The sequence below is a fragment of the Panthera pardus genome, unplaced genomic scaffold, assembly GCF_024362965.1.
Source record: "Panthera pardus isolate Hobbes unplaced genomic scaffold, ASM2436296v1 HiC_scaffold_17, whole genome shotgun sequence".
NCBI lineage: Eukaryota > Metazoa > Chordata > Mammalia > Carnivora > Felidae > Panthera > Panthera pardus.
This window is the reverse complement of record NW_026526732.1, coordinates 135,548,675-135,569,916: the sequence shown is the minus strand read 5'-3', so window position 1 is coordinate 135,569,916 and position 21,242 is coordinate 135,548,675. Positions and strand designations below refer to the sequence as shown.

General features: G+C 41.5%; 1 protein-coding gene across 1 annotated transcript in view; it reads left to right on the top strand.

The window, feature by feature from the left end:
- The first annotated feature begins 5,973 nt into the window (after positions 1-5,973).
- MEP1A (meprin A subunit alpha) overlaps positions 5,974-21,242 on the top strand; it is a 57,406-nt gene continuing 42,137 nt past the window's right edge. The window contains exons 1-2 of the mRNA XM_053905331.1: positions 5,974-6,131; positions 15,391-15,511. Of these exons, the coding sequence (XP_053761306.1) occupies positions 5,974-6,131; positions 15,391-15,511 (279 nt within the window). The remainder of the gene's footprint in view (positions 6,132-15,390; positions 15,512-21,242) is intronic.

Below are 21,242 nucleotides of genomic sequence, written 5' to 3'. Positions count from 1 at the left end.
CTGGAGGTGTCCACACTGAGACAGGTGAGTACACTGTGGGGGTATACAAGACTCCCATATACGAGTGGGCTGGACTCAAGAATTTCTGTGGCCCAGCTCAGATTTCACACCCCTCAGATTTCACACCTGGGTCATACATACATACATACATACATACATAAATATGTAAATAAATAAAAGATTCTTCTCCTGCTAACTGGAAAAGAAATCTTCATGAGAGGATGGGCCAGTAGCCTATAACCTCAGAACTGTGGAGTGGCTAATTCTACACAGGGCTGAGGAAGTGTTGGGAGGTGCTCCACGGAGAGAAAGAAAAGACTGAGGGAAAAGATGGCGGGTGGGGGGTGTGGGGGGGATGAGGGTGGGGACGGGGTTCACTGAGAACGCACATGCACAGCTTTCTAGTTTCCAGTTCTGGTTCCTTACTCAGGAAATGTGTGGAAAACTACTTTCATAATAATATTTCCTCTTTTGCTTACAGCGTATTGAATTGATCCCTCCCCCCCCCCTTTTTTTTTTTTTCTAAAAAATCTTTTCTAAAAAGGACAATATTTTAAGATCATAGGCTTAGGAGTCAAGTAGATTTAGGTTTATGTCCTCCTCTATGAAATAGGCAAAATAATCCGTACTTCTTGGGGCTGTGCAGTGAGGGTGAGATGAGATGTGCAGCCTAATGCTGGCATTGGCACTCTAACAGGTCGGTGTGATGGCTATTATGTTTCTATAGGAGTGAGCTCAGTTTTCTCCTGAGAATCCCAAAGGGGTCCAGGAACAATGCTCTGTAGGGGTCAATTGAGGGTCCCCCATTGTTCAGTCCATAAACACGTCCGGTCTAGTTTCCGTCTTCCATCAGCTTCACAGACCCGGACCAAACTGGTAAGTGTTCTCAGGGTCCTTTACTGCTGCTACGGCCTCCCAGTGTCCTTGCAGAGTCCCTCGTTCATGGTTAGTCTCATTGAGACACTAGAAAGAACAGACTGTGTATAGTAAATGAAAGCAATAGGAAGAAGACACTGAGGGCTCTGTTGGAATGTGGATTCTGTACTAAGCATGTATTATATCTAATCTCCATGACCCACCTGCAGAGTAGGTCTTACTGTCCCCCTGTGACACCACAAACTGAAATTCTGAGAGGTTGTGTGACTTGCCCTAAGCCCCTGGCTAATGCTCCTATAGCCTTGAAATTCTGCCTGGATTGGAAGGCGTTCTAACCCGTCAAGCTCTGGGATCTCAGTCAGATTGCTTAACTTCTCTAGAGTCCTCACCTGTTAACTGAATTTTAGCTGAGTTCGCAACAATTCTGAGAATTTGAGACAGAAGACACGCACTTCCTCAACACCCTCCATTTTAAATAATGCTCTCAGCAATGCTCTCAGCGATGTTTACCCTCATTTCTCCTCTGTATTCCAAGAATCGTGACCAGCTGAGGAAATACACAGTGGGTAATGCAAGTGGTTAGTAATAAACACCAGCTATGACCATGTGATCAATTTCAGAGATAAGGACTGTGATTCTCATAAGTATCCCTCCTCATTTTGTTATGAACATGTTTGGTGTGTGTATGCGTGTGTGTGTGTGTGTGTGTGTGTGTGTGAATGCAAAATGGTACAGCCACTTTGGAAAGCAATTGGCAGTTTCTTACGTGGTTAAATATACACTTACCATATGACCCAGCAACCCCAATCCTGGATTTCACTCAAGTGAAACAAAACTTACATTCATATACAATCTGTAAGTATTTATAGCAGCTTGATTCATAATTGCCAGAAATTATGGGGACTATCCAAACGTCCTTTAACTGGTGAATGGATAAACAAACTTGGTGCATCAATATCAGAAATAAGTATTACTTAGAAATAGAAGGGAATCAACTACTTTTGCACAAACACCATGCATGAACCCCAAATCCATTATGATAAATATAAGAAGGCCAGATCAAAGGCCTGTATGAATCATTTGTAGGACAATCTGGAAAGGACACAATTAGGATAGAAAGCACATCAGTTGTTGGCAGGGACTGTCTACCAGAGGGAAGAGAGAGGGAAGGACTGTCTACGAATTTTACCTGTATAAAATTTTAGGGTGATATAATTGTTTCCATATCTTGATAGTTGTTGTGGATGTATGATTATCCGATACATGAAAAAGTATGAATGTTATTGTATGCAAATTATATCTTAAATACTTTTTTTATAGGAGGAAGGAATTAATGACTACTTAACTCATACACTGAGATAAATCTTTCAAAATACCAGGTCCACGAAAGTTTAGAGTGGAAAAGGGAATATATATCAGAAATTCTTGGAGAAATTCCTTGGAAATACTAAGAGTTCAATGAATTCCTTAATTGGCTGTGCAACAGAATCACCTTTGGGATTTATAGAAAATGTACGTGGCTTTGGCTTCAGAGATTCTAATTCAATAAGTCACGGCTAGGTCCCAGGAATTTCTATTTCTTCAGTATTCACTAAATTGTTGTGAAGCCCATCTTGGTTTAGAACCCCTGAGACATAATTACTAACGTCCTTTCCAAACTAAGCATTCCCATGACTGCATAGAAATTAGAATATATGTAAACTTCTCTGGTGGAAAAAAACAACAACAAAACAATCTTTACTAATACTGATATTTAGCATTTCTTTCAATTATGAGTTGGGTAATAAAACTCAAATATTAGGGGTGCTTGGGTGGCTCAGTCGGTTGGGCGTCTGACTTCGGCTCAGGTCATGATCTCGCGGTCCGTGAGTTTGAGCCCTGCATCGGGCTCTGGGCTGACAGCTCAGAGCCTGGAGCCTGTTTCAGATTCTGTGTCTCCCTCTCTCTCTGCTCCTCCCCTGCTCATGCTCTGTCTCTCTCTGTCTCAGAAATAAATAAATCTTAAAAAAAAATTAAAAAAACAAAACAAAACAAAACTCAAATATTAGCATTTTCTATGACTTTGCTGCACACAGACACCTCATGTATTTTCATTACATATTGACATAATATAAATCATGGTATTTCAGATTATTAAATATCTAGATATGTGAAACCTCTTGAAATAACAATAACACTCATCATTAGTTGGAAATTATGATAACTATTAGAATTATCCTTGTGTCTAGTTATACAACACATTAAAAACATACATATTATATCACAAGCTATTATTTTAACATTTTGATAATTGCATTTTAAGAAAATTAGTTTCCTTTATACTCTTTTACATTTTATTTTATTTAAAAAATTTTTTTTAATGTTTTTATTTATTTTTGAGACACAGAGGGACAGAGCATGAGCAGGGGAGGGGCAGAGAGAGAGGGAGACACAGAATCGGAAGTAGGCTCCAGGCTCCGAGCTGTCAGCACAGAGCCCGATGCGGGGCTGGAACTCATGGACTGTGAGATCACGACCTGAGCCGAAGTCAGACACTCAACTGACTGAGCCACCCAGGTGCCCCTACATTGTATCTTATTCATTTATGAACACTTATTCTAGGGTTGGCTCAGTTGGTTGAACTTCTGACTGCAGCTCAGGTCATGATCTCACAGTTAGTGAGTTCCAACCCTTCTTTGGGCTCGAGGCTTTCAGCACAGAGCCCACTTTGGACCTTCCGTCCCCCTCTCTTTGCCCCTGCCCCACTAGTGCTCTCTCTCTGTTACAAAGAAATTAAAAAACATAAAAAAATAATTTAAAAACACTTTCTCTAGAAGAGGTCCAGTGCTTTCCCAGATGACCAAAGGGGCTCACAGCACAACAGACTTAAGCACTTTCATGGTAAGTCTTCTGGATTTGAAGTGTGATAACTTCCATAAATGAGACACACCCATATTTAAATAAAAGCAGAGGGGAAGACTAGTCTAAAATACAAATAGCCACTGGGTTTTGGGTCACCTAAAGTATTTCTGGTGAACAACGCCCTTCTGCTCAATCAGGTTGGCAAGGGAATTTGTTTACTTGTTTTACACAAGTTGACAGGTTGAGGGTAACAAGCCTGGGGCTTGAGAGCCGCTGAGCTAAATCTGAGCAATCCCCTATCACGATACTTCCACATATGCACCTGATGAGACCTCTTCTTCACCTATGCTTTCAAGAGCATGACAAAACGAAGCAAAGAAATCAAGCCCAGCCAAGGGTCTGAACTGGGTGCAAAGGCATAGATTTGTAAAAGCAACAGTTATCATGGAATACACACAAGTACACAAACACACACAAACGCACGCATAGAATCAAACTGTAAATGTTAAGCTCTACTGAAGAAGGGCCACATAATTTATATATCCTCTTTTAAGATACTATACTTAATTATTTATTTTTATTATTTTAGTGTTTGTTTTTGAGAGCAGGGGGAGCATGAGTGGGCGTGGGGGGCGGGGGTGCCAGAGAGAGAGAGAGAGGGAGACAGAATCTGAAGCAGGCTTCAGGCTCCGAGCTATCAGCATAGAGTCTGACGCAGTGCTCGAACCCATGAGCCACGAGATCATCACCTGGGCTGAAGTTGGTAGCTTAACTGACTGAGCCACCCACGTGCCCCTAAGGTACTATATTTAAAGCTCTGATCATAGCACAGTGAATAAACCATGAGGTGTTTTTATCGTTGCTATTGTTTCATTTGGCTGTAAAAGATATTAATTGCCTATGGAAAAAAATCCCTAGTGGAAATGAGCAAAGATTATCAAAGTGAAGGCATAATGACTACTTTTGGAAACGTACCATGTCAGAGGGCATAAGAACATGAGGGTAAGAGTCTAGCCTTTAGCCCAAGAGAAATATAGACTCTATTGCTTCCTAGCTAAGCGATACTGAGTGAGCTGCTTACCTTCATGACCTCATTCTTTATCCATAAGGCGGGATTGTACCTGCTACATTGGCTCTTGTGATGATTGAATGGTATGTGGACAGGGAGAAAAGATTGAGAAAATGTGATGGGAGAAGCCTTTCTCCAAAGATCAAAATCAAGGGATTCCGTAAAAAATAAGATGGATGGAGGAAGAGAGGGATGGATAGGTAGTTGGCTTGATGTGTGGCAAAGTAAGCAGTGAGAACCAGTAGAAAATCAGTGTAAGGGTGTTTACTGTAAAATTCTTTCAATCGTTCTGTAGGCTTAAAAGTTCTCTAAATACAATGTTGGGGAAAATAATCAAGAGGCTTTTCTGTAGCAGTGAGTGGCCTTTGGAAATGTCGATGGTGCCAGGAAACGAGGAACGACTCCCTCACGTTCCACTGTGTAGTTGGGTTTAGGGCCCAGTGTAGAGTAGACAGATTTGGGCAGGTCCAAGTAATTTTGTTTCCAAGCACTTTGAACTTGAGCAATTTTTTTTTTCAACGTTTTTTTATTTATTTTTGGGACAGAGAGAGACAGAGCATGAATGGGGGAGGGTCAGAGAGAGAGAGGGAGACGCAGAATCGGAAACAGGCTCCAGGCTCCGAGCCATCAGCCCAGAGCCTGACGCGGGGCTCGAACTCACGGACCGCGAGATCGTGACCTGGCTGAAGTCGGACGCTTAACCGACTGCGCCACCTAGGCGCCCCATGAACTTGAGCAATTTTTTTAGCCTGACTTGTCCTCATTTTCATCCATGACAAACAATGAGAACCATGCCTGCCTCTTAGGACGGAATGCAAATGTACCCGGCACCTATGATTAGGAAAATGGTTAGGGAATGAAAATTATTATTATTATTTTTATCAGAGTCAAGAACACCTTAAAATTAACTAATCCCAAACCCTCATTTTACAGATGGACAAACAGATGCTCAGAGGGGAAAAGTGATTTCTCCTAAGTCACACAGCTGCTTAGTTGTAGAACCAGAATTTGAATTCACATCTTCTGTGTTCCAGTCCTGTAATCTGTCTCTTGAATCGCTCTTTCTCCCAAGACTGGTTTCTTAAATCTTATAGAATTACATGATCCAACTCCATGGCAATCACGTATCATCAATCAATCCCAATGCAAAAGAGCAAATGCCTAGTAAGAGACAGACCAAGGCTGGAATGGCGGAGTTCTCGCCCCTGGTGGTTTTGCTGATCTACCCTCAGGCAGTCCCAGATTCCAAGGCATCAAGAGATTTTGGAGCTGCCCGCTTTGAGCCCTCCAGGGATCTTGGGCCTGAGAAGCACGGTGGTTCTCCCACTGGGGCACAGGGCATGTGGTAATTTCACAGGTGTAGCTGCAGCCCCTTACCAAAACATTCCTTGTCCGGTCTCATTTGACAAGATCAGGGCAAAGAAGCAGTCCTACTGGAATATGACTGGGGTCCCAAGGCCTGCCTGTTCCCACATATGCTCCCCACATTGGGCTAGACAGCTCCAAATTCTTGCTGAACTTGCAGAAGGGAAATCAGAGAACTTCTACCCCTTGGGAACCACATGACTATTTAGCAACATTTCACCGAGAATTCAGCAATTGGAGAAAACAGCTTCTACTGTCTGAGTCATTCTCCAATCTCTGGCCGGCTCACACGGGGACATTTCTCCAGCCTTATCTAACCGGGACACACGCCGTGCTAGTCTTAGAGAAAATTAATCTACAAACATTTCTTCTTTAATGTTTGGTACAGGAATTCTCATGGCAATATGATTCTGGGCTTCCTTATCAGTTGCCATGAAACTTGATGATTGTAGACCCTGAAGAATCTAAAGTAGCAAAATACTTTCCACAGAGAAGTTCAAGTTGTGTATGAAACAATGAAATGCGAGGTCTGGATATCGTCGTTTTTATAAAAATGTTAAGCTACATCAGATTTTCGGATCGCTTTCCTGCCGTCAGAAAAAACATCTCTGGAACTGGCTGGCAATGAGCGAGCAGACACTGGATGCGTTCTTTCTTTTTTTTTTTTTTTTTAAGTTTATTTATTTTGAGGGGGGTAGGGGCAGAGATAGGAAAACAGAGCATCCTAATCACACTCTGCACTGTCAGCACAGAGCCCAACATGGGGCTCAAACTCAAGAACTGTAGGATCATGACCTGAGTCGAAACCAAGAGCCTAATGCTTAACCGACTGAGCCATCCAAGTGCCCTAGATGCATTCTTTAAATTTGTTTTTTATTGCGGTGTAACTTACATGCCATTGTCATGGCTCTCATTTTAAGTGTACCTACTGTTCAATGATTTTTAGTTAACCGAAAGAGTTGCACAACTATCACCCCAGTCCAGTTTGAGAACATTTCCATCACACCAAGGAGATTCCTCCTGCTAGTTAGGCAGGCACTCTCCATTTCCACTCCCAGCCCTTGGCAACTGCCAATCTACTTTCTTTCTCTATAGATTTACCTTTTCTAGAAATCATACAAATGGGTAGATGGCTTCTTAAGAGCTGGTAATCATAAATATATTACTCACAGATTCAATCAACCACTTACCAATGTATATTATGCATACCAGTTGCTTGTGAATGAAACAGACTAGTTCCTGTCCAGCTAAGAAGGCAAGAAGTTAAAACAACTAAAACCAAGAAAAGCTGATGGTCTATGAAAGGGGAGGTCCAGGGCTCTCTGGGAATGCTTATCTGGAGTTCATAAAGTAGCCTGGAAAAGTCAGAGGAGTCCTCTTGGAGGAAGTGGCATATGAGTGAAAGACTCAAGAGTACGCTGGAGATAAGCAGGAGAATTGGGAGAGAACTCTGCAGCCCAGACATAGAGGATGTGTGTTGAATCTGAGGGACCCAAGCAGGTTTGGCAAGGCTGAAAATATAATCTGTGTGAAGGAGCAGGGAAGGCCAGGGGACATGGGGACCAGGGCGGTTGGCCTTGGAGGGTACATAAAGCCAGGTCACAGTCGGCCATGGTGTGATGCTCGGATGGTGTCCTGAAGGCAAGAAGAAGCCTCTGAGGAGGTTCAGGCAAGGTTGCATGTGACATCACAAACAGACTGGAGCAGGGCAAGAATGCAGACAGGAAGACCAGCTAGGAAAGTGCTGGAATAATCTGGGCAAGAGATGCCACTGGGAGGCAGCATAGCCATGTGGTTAAAAGCTTTGGATTTTTCCAGAGAAGACATAGAGATGGGGGTGTGGAGAAAAAAGGAATAAGGAGCTGGCTTACACAATGACAGAGGCTGGCAAATCCAAAACCTGCAGAGCTGATGTTTAAATTCAAGTTCAGTAGTTGGCAGTTGTCGCAGTACCAGGAAGAGTGGATATCTCAGTTAAAAGGCTGTCTGTCAGGTAGGAGAATTCTCTCTTACTTGGGGGAGTGTCAGTCATTTCTTCTATTCAGGCCTTCAACTGATTGGAGGAGGCCCACCCACATTAAAGAAGGCAATCTATCAATTACTCAATCTATCAATTTAAATGTTAATTTCGTTCAAGAAGACCCTCACAGAAAGACCGAGAATAATGTTGAACCAAATACCTGGGCACCCCATGGCCCAGTCAAAATTAACTATCATCTAGGTTAAGAGTAAAGGTAGTAGCTAGGGGTACCATTTTATAAAGAGGAGTCAGGGAAGGTACCTCCAAGGAGAAGCCATTTGAACAGTGACCTAAGTGAAGTAAAAGCCAGATGCTATGGAGGAGGGTCATTCTGGGTGGAGGGAAAAATAAGTACCTAGGGCAAATCCAGAACATCTGAGCTACAGTAAGAAGCCACTATGGCTGGAGCAGGAAGCTGGTGGCAGACGCCTCAGGGAAGGAGCTGAGGTTGAAGAGGCGGCCAGCAGCAGGTTCATGTCAACCTTGTGAGCCACGGCGAAAATCGGGCATCTCGTTTTAAGGGCCGTGGAAAACTACTGCAGAATTTTAACCACATTTCTGACTCCTGTGCTGAGACTAGGTTGCAGAGGGGCAAGAGAGGGAGCAGGGACACCAGTAATGGAGTTTACTGGGATCAGGCTAGAGATGATGGTGTCTTGGGCTGTAGTGAAGGCTGTAAGAAGCAGCCAGATTACAGGCATACTTTGGAGGGAGAGCAGAGGACCTGATGGTAGGGTAAATAGACACATTAATAGACAATAGACAAATCCTCAGGATGTGCCCCATCAACCCTTTTCACAGACCTCAATTATGCTCAATGACAATTCAGCTTTCACACAGGGAAACCCTTTGCTGGGGTGGCCTTTGTCAGCTGATGGTTTTTCTGAATGGCTGTGGATGTGCTCACTCTTCTGGAAAGTTGCTCTTGCTTTATTCATCACTATATGCTTCTGTCTGTTTGCCAGGAAAGCTATCTATGCACGTGTTGCCTTCACTAGATCTTGGTAGCTCAGCTTTGCTTCGTGAGAGCTTCTTGGCTAAATATCATGGACTTGTTTGTTTGCTTTTGTCTTATTTTTCTGAAGAACTACAATGTTATTGAGGTCTAATATACATATGTCAAAGGCACAAAGCTTACGTGAACTGTTTAATGTGTATATTTGTGACATCTACACCCTAAACAGGATTAGAACATTCTCATTGCCCAAGAAAGTTTCCGCATGCACACTTCCAGTCCAACCGCACCACCCTTGTCCCTGTTCCCCAAACCTCTGTTCTGATATCTGTCACCATAAATTAGTTTGGCATATTCAACGTGATATAAGGAACTCATTAGTATGCCTTATCTACGTCTGGCTTTTTGCATTCAACATGATGTATTTGGACCATTCATCTATGGTATCGATTGTGTCAGTGGTTCATTCCCTGGATGAAGATAGCATAATTTACTTATTAATTTACTACTTGGCGGACATATGAGTCGTTTACAGTTTGAGGTCATTATGCTTAAACTTCAGTGAAGCATTGTTCACAACAGCCAAGAGGCGGACATAACCTGGATGTCCACTGATAGACGTATGGATAAAAAAGACGTGGTGTATACACATAATGGAATATTATTAAGCCTTAAAAAGGAAGGAAATCCTGCAATATGTGACAGCATGGGTGAACCTCGTGGACACTGTGATGAATGAAATAAGCCATCACGAAAGGACAAATACTGTATGATTCCACTTCTACGAGGTCTCTAAACTGGCCAGAGTCATAGAAGCAGAGAGTAGAATGGTGATTGCCAGGGGCTGGGGAGAGGGAGAAATTGGGAGTTGCTATTCAACGGGGAAAAAGTTTCAGTTATGTAGGATGAATAAGTTCTAGATATCTGCTCTACAACATGGTGCCTACGTTAACAATATTTTACACTTAAAATTTTGCTAAATGCATAGATCTAATGTTGAATGCTTTTACTACAATAAAAAATTGCAATGAACACTGGGTATGTGACTTTTTATTTCCACATATTTTCATTTCTCTTTGGCAAATACCTGGGAGGGGAACCGCTTGGTCACAGGGAAGGTGTGTGTTAAATGTTAACAGTTTTGTTTTCAATTTAGTTTTCATGTGTGGGAAGGCACATAGGACACCCACTTAAAGGCTTTCGTCAATAGGCCTTAGAAGGAAAACAATACGTGGGGATAATGATAAACATAAAAATTATAGGGTGCCTGGGTGGCTCAGTGAGTTGAGTGCCCAACTCTTGATTTGAGCTCAGGTAATCATCCCATGGTCATGGGATGGAGCTCAGCATGGAGCCTGCTTGAGATTCTCTCTCTCTCTCCCCCCCTCTGTCCCTCCCCCACTCCCTCTCTCTCTGTCTCTGTGTCTCTCTCTCTCTTATTAAAAAAAAAAAAAAAACGATAATGGGGCTCCTGGGTGGCTCAATTGGTTGGGCATCCGACTTTGACTCAGGTCATGATCTCACAGTTTGTGAGTTCAAGCCCCGCGTTGGGCTCTGTGTTGACAGCTTGGAGCCTGGAGCCTGCTTCGGATTCTGTGTCTCCCTCTCTCTCTGCCCCTCCCACACTTATACTCTGTCTCTCTCAAAAATAAATAAACACTAAAAAAATTTTTTTAAAAAGATAAAAATGATGATAAAGAGAAAGAGAGGATCATGATAATGGTGATGTTTTTGTAGTACTTGCCATGTATAGCTTCATGTTTGTTAATTTATTAAATCCTTACAACAACACTGAGAGGTAGGTATTAACTATCCTCATTTTACAGTTGAAGAAACGGAGGCTTGGAGATGTGAACCAATGTTCTCAAGGTCATTCAAACCCATATTGAAAAAGCCCATATTTTTCAACTAATTGTACCACGTCATATAACAAGTCCTAATGGCCATCATCTCTCACATCTTCTCCCAATGCCCTGACCATCCTTCTGGGTGGCTGCTTTGCTTTTTGGTGGACCTTTTGGAACCCTGTTGTGTCCAGTTTGCTTGGCGGCTGCTCTCTCGTGTCTGAAGTGCTAACAACGTTTGCCTGCCTAGAGGGTCCCTTTGACCAGTTTGTTTGCCTTCCTCCGACCCCCTCCCGTTGGTCTCCACACCCCTCTCTCTTCCCCTTCCTTATCCCTACCCGCTTCGCCCAATCCTCCATCATTACTGCACCCCCACCGCCAGACCCCATTATAATTTACCTAAAGCCCATAAACATGCATCCTTGAATCAACTTCTCTCAATGGTTAGAAGAATCTTCCCTCAAAACGGCTTATTTGCTCTCCAAAGTATTTTGTTGTTTTTGTGAAGAATTGTGTCCAGAATCATTTTTATAATGCAAGTATTTGACTCAATGTCCTTATTTTGGTTAAACCACCTTGTAGCATCAAAACCATGATGCTGCTGAACACAGACATGCTGTTTACGTGGGTACCTTTCTTCTATCCGATGGGGATTTCAAATGAATGGATTTCAAGGAAAAAAAAACCCACTGGATTTGTTATGATTTCATTTTACTTTTTTCTTCTAGATATGTCTAATTATAGTTAAAACAATTAACACACATCCCGAGTCTTGGTTTTTCGGCAATAAACTCCTGCCTAATAGCAACATACTTGAGTAGCCATTTTCATATCCTTTAAATTAATCTCCATGAAACCCTCCAAGGTAGAGCCAGCAGAAGTAAGTGGGAAACACAGACATTAAGTAGGAACGTGGCTAAGGAATGGAGATTGTCTTGAGTTTGGAATAGAACCTCCAGTACAACTTCATACAAATTTCATATATTTCATGACTCCAATATCATGGGGAAAATAACAAATTCAACCCGTTGTGGAGATGCTCTTTTTAAAACATTGAAATCAATTTGTACTGACAATTATCTTAAGTTGTTTATAATGCTGTGCTCGCTGAAATGTCCCTGAAATGTAGGAGATGATTTCTGTGAAGTCAAGGCGCTGATGTCCAATTTGCTAGAAAGTCGGCGCCCCCTGGTGGACTGTAGAACAACAAAGGGATTTCTGTCACTAAGTTCCAGCCAAAACAGGATAGATAGCCTTCACCAAAGTACACACTGGATCCCTAGCATTGGATTATAAAAGTAAATAAAATTTTGCAAGCGGGCGGTTAAGTTTATTTAAGACATCACAGAACCTTCAAATTTGAGGTGCTATATCATCAAGGTATAACATCATTTTACAGATAAGGAAACCAAAGCTCAAAGAAGTCAAACCATAAAGCATCAAACCCTGATGTCCTGACAAGATATGAAGACCTTTCATGAAAACAGAGTTAACATGCTCAGTAACCACACAGGCATACATATCAAGAGAAATACCTATAGAAGGTATGGCAAATGTGAAAATGTTTATTAATACCCTACTGTTCTGCATTCCTTAAACATTCTTGATGTTTCCCACCCCACATAGAGTGAATTGGTAGAGAGGCAGGTTAGGAGGCTGATGCGGTCATGCAAGGGAGTGGTTATACTCAACTGAGATGGGGTGGAGGCTCTCCGGAAGGGTGGCAAGCAGATGGTTTTGAGAGTTGGTTATGAAGGCGAATCCACACCCCTACTGCCATTAATTTCCGGGAGAAGGAAAAGGCAAGGATTGTTCCTAACGTTCTTGTTTGGGGCCATTGGGTGGATGGTAACAGAGGCGGGGAATAGAAAATCAAGACCAAAGGAGAAGACTTTGGAACACTGGACCAAGATTGTTTAATAGTGGATTTTCAGGAACTGAGACATCTGATAAAGAACATGTCTTGGGGCCCAGAAGGGCTGAATATAGTGTCTCAAATCACACTTGAACTAGTCACCATTTCCCCCTCCTAGAGTGAAGGGGATAAAGCAGATAGAACATGGACTGTGGCATCAGACACAGGTGAATTTAAAAGCTGGATTGGGGTACCTGGGTGGCTCAGTCAGTTGAGCGCCCGACTTTGGCTCATGTCATGATCTCATGGTTTATGGGTTCGAGCCCCGCATCGGGCTCTGCTGGCCGCTCAGAGCCTGGAGCCTGCTTCACATTCTGTGTCTCCCTCTCTCTCTGTTCCTCCCCTGCTCTGCTCTGTCTCTCTCTCTCTCTTTCTCAAAAATAAATAAATATTTTTTAAAAATTTAAAGTAATTATTGATAGGTATGTAGTTACTGCTATTTTGTTAATTGTTTTTTGGCTGTTCTTTTTCTCTTGTTATTTTCCCTTGTGATTTGATGATTTCTTTAGTGTTAGGCTTAGGTCCTTTCTCAACTTTTGTGTATCTCCTATAGGTTTTTGTTTTCTGGTTACCATGAGGCTCACCCCCTATAATATATGCAGTCTATTCTAAGTTGATAGTGATATGTTTATTATTTTTTTTTTTATTTTTTTAACATTTTTTATTTATTTTTGGGACAGAGAGAGACAGAGCATGAACGGGGGAGGGTCAGAGAGAGAGGGAGACACAGAATCGGAAACAGGCTCCAGGCTCCGAGCCATCAGCCCAGAGCCTGACGCGGGGCTCGAACTCACGGACCGCGAGATCGTGACCTGGCTGAAGTCGGACGCTTAACCGACTGCGCCACCCAGGCGCCCCTGATAGTGATATGTTTAAATGCATTCTAAAACTCTTCATTTTTACCCCCTCCCCCCATTTTATGTTTCTGAAGTCACATTTTACATCTTTATATTTTTTTGTATCCCTTAGCTGTTTATTGTGGTTATAGTTATTTTTACTACTTTTGTCTTTTAACCTTCATTCTAGCTTTATAAGTGATTAATCCACTACCTTTACTGTATATTTACTTTTGCTGGTGAGATGTATACTTTCACATGTTTTTGTCTTATTAATTAATGCCCTTTCTTTTCAGCTTAAAGAAGTCCCTTTAACATTTCTTGTAAGGCTAGTTTAATGGTAATAAACTCCTTTAGCTTTTTTTTTTTTTTTTTTTTTTTTTTTAAACCCGGAAAGCTCTATCTCTCCTTCAATTCTGAATGATAACCTTGCCGGGTAGAGTATTCTCAGCTGGAAGCTTTTCCCTTCCAGCACTTTGAGGACACCGTGCCGCTCTCTCAGGCTTGCAAATTTTCTGCTAAAACACACTACTGATAGTCCCACGGGGCTGCTTTGTACGTAGCAAGCTTTTTTCTCTTGCTGCTTTTATGATTTTCTCTTTAACTTTTAACAGTTTAATTATAATGTGTTCAGGTGTGAATTATTTGGGGTTCATCTTCTTTGGAACTTTCTGGCATTCTTGCATCTGATGTCTGTTTCCTTCCCCACCTGGGTGAAGGAAGTTCTCAGGCATTATTTCTTCAAATAAGCTTTCTATCCCTTTCTTTCTCTTCTCCTTCTCCTTCTTCTCCTCCTCCTTCTCCTTCTCCTCCTCCTCCTCCTCCTTCTTCTTCTTCTTCTTCGAATCCTATAATGCAAATGTTATTCCGCCTGATATTTTCCTATCAGTCTCTTAAGCTATCTTCACTGTTTTAAATTCTTTTTTCCTTTCTGGGGCTCTGTTTGGGTGAGTTCCACTGCCTTGTATTCTAGGTAACTGATCCTTTCTTCTGCTTCATCAGTCTGCTATTGAATATTTCTAGTGTATTTTTTGGTTTAGTTATCGTCTTCTTCAGCTTTGTGACTTGTTCGGTATTTTCTTACGTTTTCTATCTCTGTTGAAGTTCTCACTGTGTTCATCCATTCTGTCAAGTTCGGTAAACATTTTTATGACCATTATTTTAACTCTTTTTTTTTTTTTACATTTTATTTATTTTTGAGACAGAGAGAGAGAGAGAGCATGAACAGGGGAGGGTCAGAGAAAGAGGGAGACACAGAGTCTGAAACAGGCTCCAGGCTCTGAGCTGTCAGCACAGAGCCCAACATGGGGCTCGAACCCACGGACTGCGAGATCATGACCTGAGCCGAAGTCGGACGCTTACCGACTGAGCCACCCAGGCGCCCCTACTTTAAACTCTTTATCAGGTAAATTACTTCTCTCTGCTTCATTATTATTATTTTTTCCTGAGGTTTCATCTTATTCTTTCATTTGGAACATATCCCTCTGTTTCCTCATTTTGCTTTTCTCTCCGTGTTTATTTCTATGTATTAGGCGAAACAGCTACCTCTTTCAGTCTTCAAGGAACGGCCTTGTATAGGAGATGAGCCTTATCTTTCAACTTTGCCCTAGCTCTTGGTTGTCTCTTAAACCTTTGTGATTGCCTATGCAGGTTGATTTATTCTTAATAGGTCCCAGTTGTTGAGGGTGTGCCAAGACCTATCAAGTTTTCAAAGGGACGGGCAAGATATATCTCAGTCAGCACCTCGTTTCAGGTTGATTGGAAGCCAGACCTTAGCAGAAGCTTTTAAAGTATGCAAATATAGACAATTCTGCAAATATATACAGTACATACAATTGCAAATGCAGATATTTACTGTAGGATTGACCATGATAAGTCCCACAGTCACCCCTGGTGGCCTCCAGATCAGGAGAGCTGGAGATGTTCCTTGGGTAAAAAGCTCCTTTCTGGAAGATAGCAGGAGATGTAGCACGGCCAAGAGAGATCACAAACCTGGCACTTCCCAGCCTATATTCCCCGAGATCTCCTCCATAGCCTCTAGATACCTGGAAAACCTGAATTCTGCCTTTTAGACTGAAGCTCCAAGACAAGAAAGTAGGTCTTTTTCGTAGAAAAGGGGGCATAGTTTTTGTCTGCTGTTTATGTAGCAACGTGCGGATGTTAGCCTGACAAAAACTATCTCTCCATTTATAGTTACATCTTCTGGGGCCCAGGAATACAAGCCCCTTGATCCAGAGCCAGGCAATCAAGGAGCATCCCCTGTGTGGGCTGCACATGCCCACCACCTTTAGCAGGGCAGGATTGTGGGAGAGCACAGGGCTGGGGCACGCCCACTGACACTATCAAGATGGAGAGAGAGCATAAAAATTATTCCTGCCATTGCCTCCATCCCTGGAGAGAGCCTCAACAGGCCTCTGCTCCTCTGGCAGATGCTTTAAGATCAACAAATGAATCTCCTTCATGTATAACCTGGGTACTTTTTAAAGTGCTGCTTTTGCACTAGTCTCTGGGGTGAGTGAGTCTGTGCACAAGCGCTTTAAGAAATGTATCTCCTGGACAGGAGCCCCATTGGTTTTCAAAGCCAGACATTTTGGGGGTTCCTCCTTTCACTGCAGGTTCCAAGGGCTGGAGTGCCTGATGTGGGGCACAAACCCCTCAGATCTCAGGGAGAAGTTCCGGATTCATGAGACACTTCCTGATTGTGCATTGCCACACCGTGGGTGGCGTGTGGGGTGAGACTATGTCTCTGTCACTCCTATGCATCTGGATGTAGACTTCTTATTCTTTGTTGTGAAAGAGTTGTTCAGCTAGTTTTTAGGTCTTTTCCTGAGGGAATTGATCCATATGTAGTTGTAGATTTAGTGTGTCTGTGGGAGAAGGTGAGTTCAGAATCTTTCTATGATGCCTTGAAAAGTCCTGTCCTGTTTCCCTCCTAAAGAGTTAATTCTGCATTCTTTGGGTCTTTGGCTAACGGACTTTGAATCACCTTCACTTTTCTGTGACGTGGTTTCAGAGGGTGAGGAAATTAGAGATTATCTTAAAATTACCTTTCTCAAAAATAAATAAATAAATAAAACACATCGACTCAGCAATTCTACTTATTGGAATTTGTTCTAAGGCAATAACATGAAGTACATACAATTGCAAACGCAGATATTTACTGTAGTATTGACCATGATAAGCAAAATCAACTGAAAATAACCACTCTCCACAACACAAACTTCATTAGTTAAATCCAGTATATCCATTCAATGGAACTATATGTAGCCCCGGAAAGGCATTTTGTTAAAGAATATCTATTGACATGGGGAAACATTTATAAGCTAAGCTATGAATGTAATATAACTAGCATTCGTACAAAAAAAAAAAAAAGAAAGAAAGCATGGAGAAAATTCTAGGACATATACTAAGATGCTAATTGATTATTTTGGGTAGTGGGATTACAGTTAGCATTTTCCTACAGTGTTTTCCATTCTTTCACACTGAATAACTACTAATTAAGTTTATAAAAGAAACTAATAAGTTTGTAACTATAAATTAATTTTATAACAAAACTGAGTAAATATTATTTTTCAAAAGCTGAGGTATCTGAAGATGCCACAGTTTTTCGTTGTTGTTATTGTTGTTGTTTTGGGTGGGGCTGTTCATTGGTGAGAGCCAGTTGAGGGAAAACTGAGCACTGATATATGCTCTCAAGAAGGATAATTTAGCAAAAATAGATGAAATTCTAACTCAATATTTCCTTTAAAGAAAATCTTGACCAAAAACTAAGTGAATAAAAATTTATATCACTATTATATATGTATTTATATACATATATACTATATATACATATATAATATATATACACTATATATACATATATAATATATATACAAAATTTTTTTATTTTATTTATTTTAATTTTTTTTAACGTTTATTTATTTTTTTGAGACAGAGAGAGACAGAGCATGAATGGGGGAGGGTCAGAGAGAGGGGGACACAGAATCTGAAACAGGCTCTAGGCTCCGGGCTGTCAGCACAGAGCCCGACGCGGGGCTCGAACTCACGGACCGCAAGATCATGACCTGAGCCGAAGTCGGCCGCTTAACCGACTGAGCCACCCAGGCGCCCCTATACAAAATTTTTTTAAATGAAAGATAACTGACTATGTCAAAAGTGAGACTTATGGTGACTTTTCTCTTCTTTTTAATATATTTTTAAACTTTAAATATTATATACTTCATAATGTACGCGTTACCACGCTATAAATATATATTTTTTCCTGATCCAGTAAATGAAAAGGCTGAACTCTCAGAAAAAGCTAAGTTTAAGGGCCTTGAGGACAAAAATGTGCAAGGTTCTTCTTGGTTTTCTCCTTAGCATCCACCATGGACCCAAGTGCATTTTGGTAACTGGATCAAATACCAGCTGGATGGTTACTGTGTCAAGGTGGATTCATGTTCCTTCTATGTGAGTAACTGCAAACTCAGTGACATGTTAAACTAAATAAATACATTAAATAAATAAAGATGAATAGCATAAGAATTGCTTTCAGAATTGAGAATAGAGCAGTTCTGTTTCTTCAGGAAAATAGTTGGCGGTAAAGCGATAGATCCCGGGATGAGAATCAAGAGCTTTTCTAAACATACAGCCAACCATCAATTGCTCTTTTGGTTTTGTGGCCAGAATCTGGGGATCCACCCTCAGCGTTTGTCTCTTATCCAGACAGACTTGTCTGGATACGGACTTGTTAACTACGTAGGGATGTGTGGTGATTGGGAAAAAGCATCAGAACAACGTTGTTTCCATTCGCTCAGTAACTTGATGGTCCAAATCCAAAGCAGATGGTTGAGTCTTCTCTAAAACATGTGGACTCAGGACTATGAAACCCTGCCTGAGGCTCAGAGGCTGTTAAGAAACCTATCAAATTAAATTCATTCTAGGCCTCTGAGAATGGAGATAGCATTCCTCCATGGAGATAGTCCTCAGTGCGGAAACAATAACAGTTAAATTACGTATTTATAAAGCATTTGATACATGGTAAAACATTTCTCCACATTTAAAATTCCCTTGACCTGGTAGTAAAAGAGGGAGAACACGTCTCATTAGCCCCATATTTTTGAAGAATAAATCCAAACATAGACTATTCTGCCCAATGTCATCTGGTACGTTAGTGGAAGAGATAGGATGTGAACACCAGGGTTCCTGATTTTTTTTTAAAGTCAGTTTTATTGACATATAATTTACATACAACAAAATCTGCCAATTTTAAGTGTACAACGCCTTGATTTTTAACAAACTTATACGGTTACATAACCACCAACACAGTCAGGCTATAGAATATTTTCATTACTCCCACAAGTTTCTTTCTGTCCTTGGTAGTCTGTCTCCTACTGCCATCCTTTGGTCCCTGGCAACTGCTGATTTGGATTCTACTACTATAGTTTTGCTTTTTCTGATGTTTTATATAAGTGGAATCATACAACATATGGTCTTGTATCTGACTTTGAAAGCTTAGCATCATGCTTTTGAGGTTTATCCATGTTCTTGTGTGTGCCAATAGTCCAATTGTTTTTTTATTGTTTAGGAGTACTCAATGGTGACAGTGTTTTATTGTGCATTCTATTTTATTTTAGTCGAAGTCTGCTGTGATCTATGTGATCAATGAATACATCATGATTTGTTCATCTATTTCCCTTTGGCCCATCTTTACTTTGGGGTCTACTAGTAACGCTGAGAGATGCTTGCCTCCCCATGATGTTCACCTCTATCTAAGCTCCATGAGGGCAAGGACAGTGTCTGTCTGGTTCACGGGTGTTTTCCCAATGCCTAAGACAATGCCTGGCACAGAGGACGTGCTCAATAAAGGAATTGTGGACAAATGCATGGATGAACAAAGGAATGAATGAACCCGATATGGTGGTCTAGCTAATCAGCTAAGAAGGAAACTGCCCTGGAAAGAGAACCACATTACTAAGCTCATTTCTCTATTTTGATATTTTTCAGGTTCTGGGTACTATATACAACCTCTCTGAGCTCAGGCTTATAAAATGAGGACAATAGTTTTTACCTTATGGGATTGCTATGAGAATTGAATGAATTGGCTTATGTAGAGCATCTTACACAGTGCCAGGTCATAAGTGCCTAATAAGTCATCTGGTTAGTATCATCATAATTGCTCTTATTTGGATAAGAAGAAATGGCGCTCAAGGTAGGAAACTTTGTAGGCAGTTAGCAAAGTGCTCTTCCCAGAAATTCTATTAAAAAATCTAAGGGACGGCTAGTTTTCTTCCTTTCCTGTTATGTAGCGTCACTTAGCCCATCCATTCACAGGACGTCAGTGACTGGCATCCTTGCTTGCATGTTTGTGCAGAGCTGTCCTCATGCGTGTTTTGCAAAGTGGCTGCCACTGTAGTCTTCCTGCTCTCGCCATTGGTAATTAGAAGACGAATTTATGTTTAAAAATTTGATTTGGCATACGAATGTGAGCAGACCTGACAGATGAATGTCAGGAAGACCTCTTAGCTCATCTATTTACTGAGACTAATTACTCTCAGAATTTCCAGTAATGCCCCCACATAGGTCCTCCTGATACCTTCCCCCTGTGCTAACTCAGATTCCTATTAAGGTGTCAGATATTGCGACTGGCCTTGAAAATAGGGGATGGCCACTTGCATAAGAGAATCTGCTGTCCCCAAAACAATTTTGTGGTTTTCAAGGGGAAATGGGATTATAATTCCCATTTGTCTTCTAAAACGATTGACCTTCTTGTTCTCTGGATTGAGTTACATGTGTGACTTACCATCATCTTGCTTCCATTAAATGACCTCTGAAACTGAATGACCTCTCCCAGGACAAAGAAAAATCCTCAAGCCAAGCCTCACCCATTCTTTCTCCGACAGCATCTCTTTCTGAAGAATTTCATCTGTCCACGCGTGACTCACCCTACCCTGTAGCTTTGGTGTTATTCTCAATGACTAACACTGTCTCCCTCCTTAAAACGCTTTAGAGCCCCCAAATCCTCAGATGACCAGGAAGGTCTTTGTATCTAATAATTAAGCATCCCTTTTGCAATTTAAGCTTGTTTCTTTGTACCCTAACTTCAAGGACAGTAGTGTCGAAATAAATTTCCAAGCCCAGATGGAGCCACTCTTGCCCAGTAAACAGAACTTCTGTGATCCTGTAAATGCTCCACATGACCAGAAATGCAATGTATCCAGTCAACCAGTCCTCAGCCAACAAGCCGACCTCAGGCTTTATGCTTATTTCTTGTTCCGCGATCTAAATAAGGTCAGATATGCGACCCCAGTCAATCATGCCCTGTTTCTGTGTTGCCACTTCCAATGCTTTGTGGAACATGCTCTTGCCCAAAATCCCTTGGGAGGAGCACGCCACTGTTCGTGAGCCACAGTGCCCCCCCCACCCCCATCTGTGGATTATTTCCCTTGGATAAGGGACATCAAACTTATTGCTCAGTTGTTTTACTTTTGTCATTTGGCACTAGAAAACGGAACTCTTCCTCTTTAGAATCACGTTTCC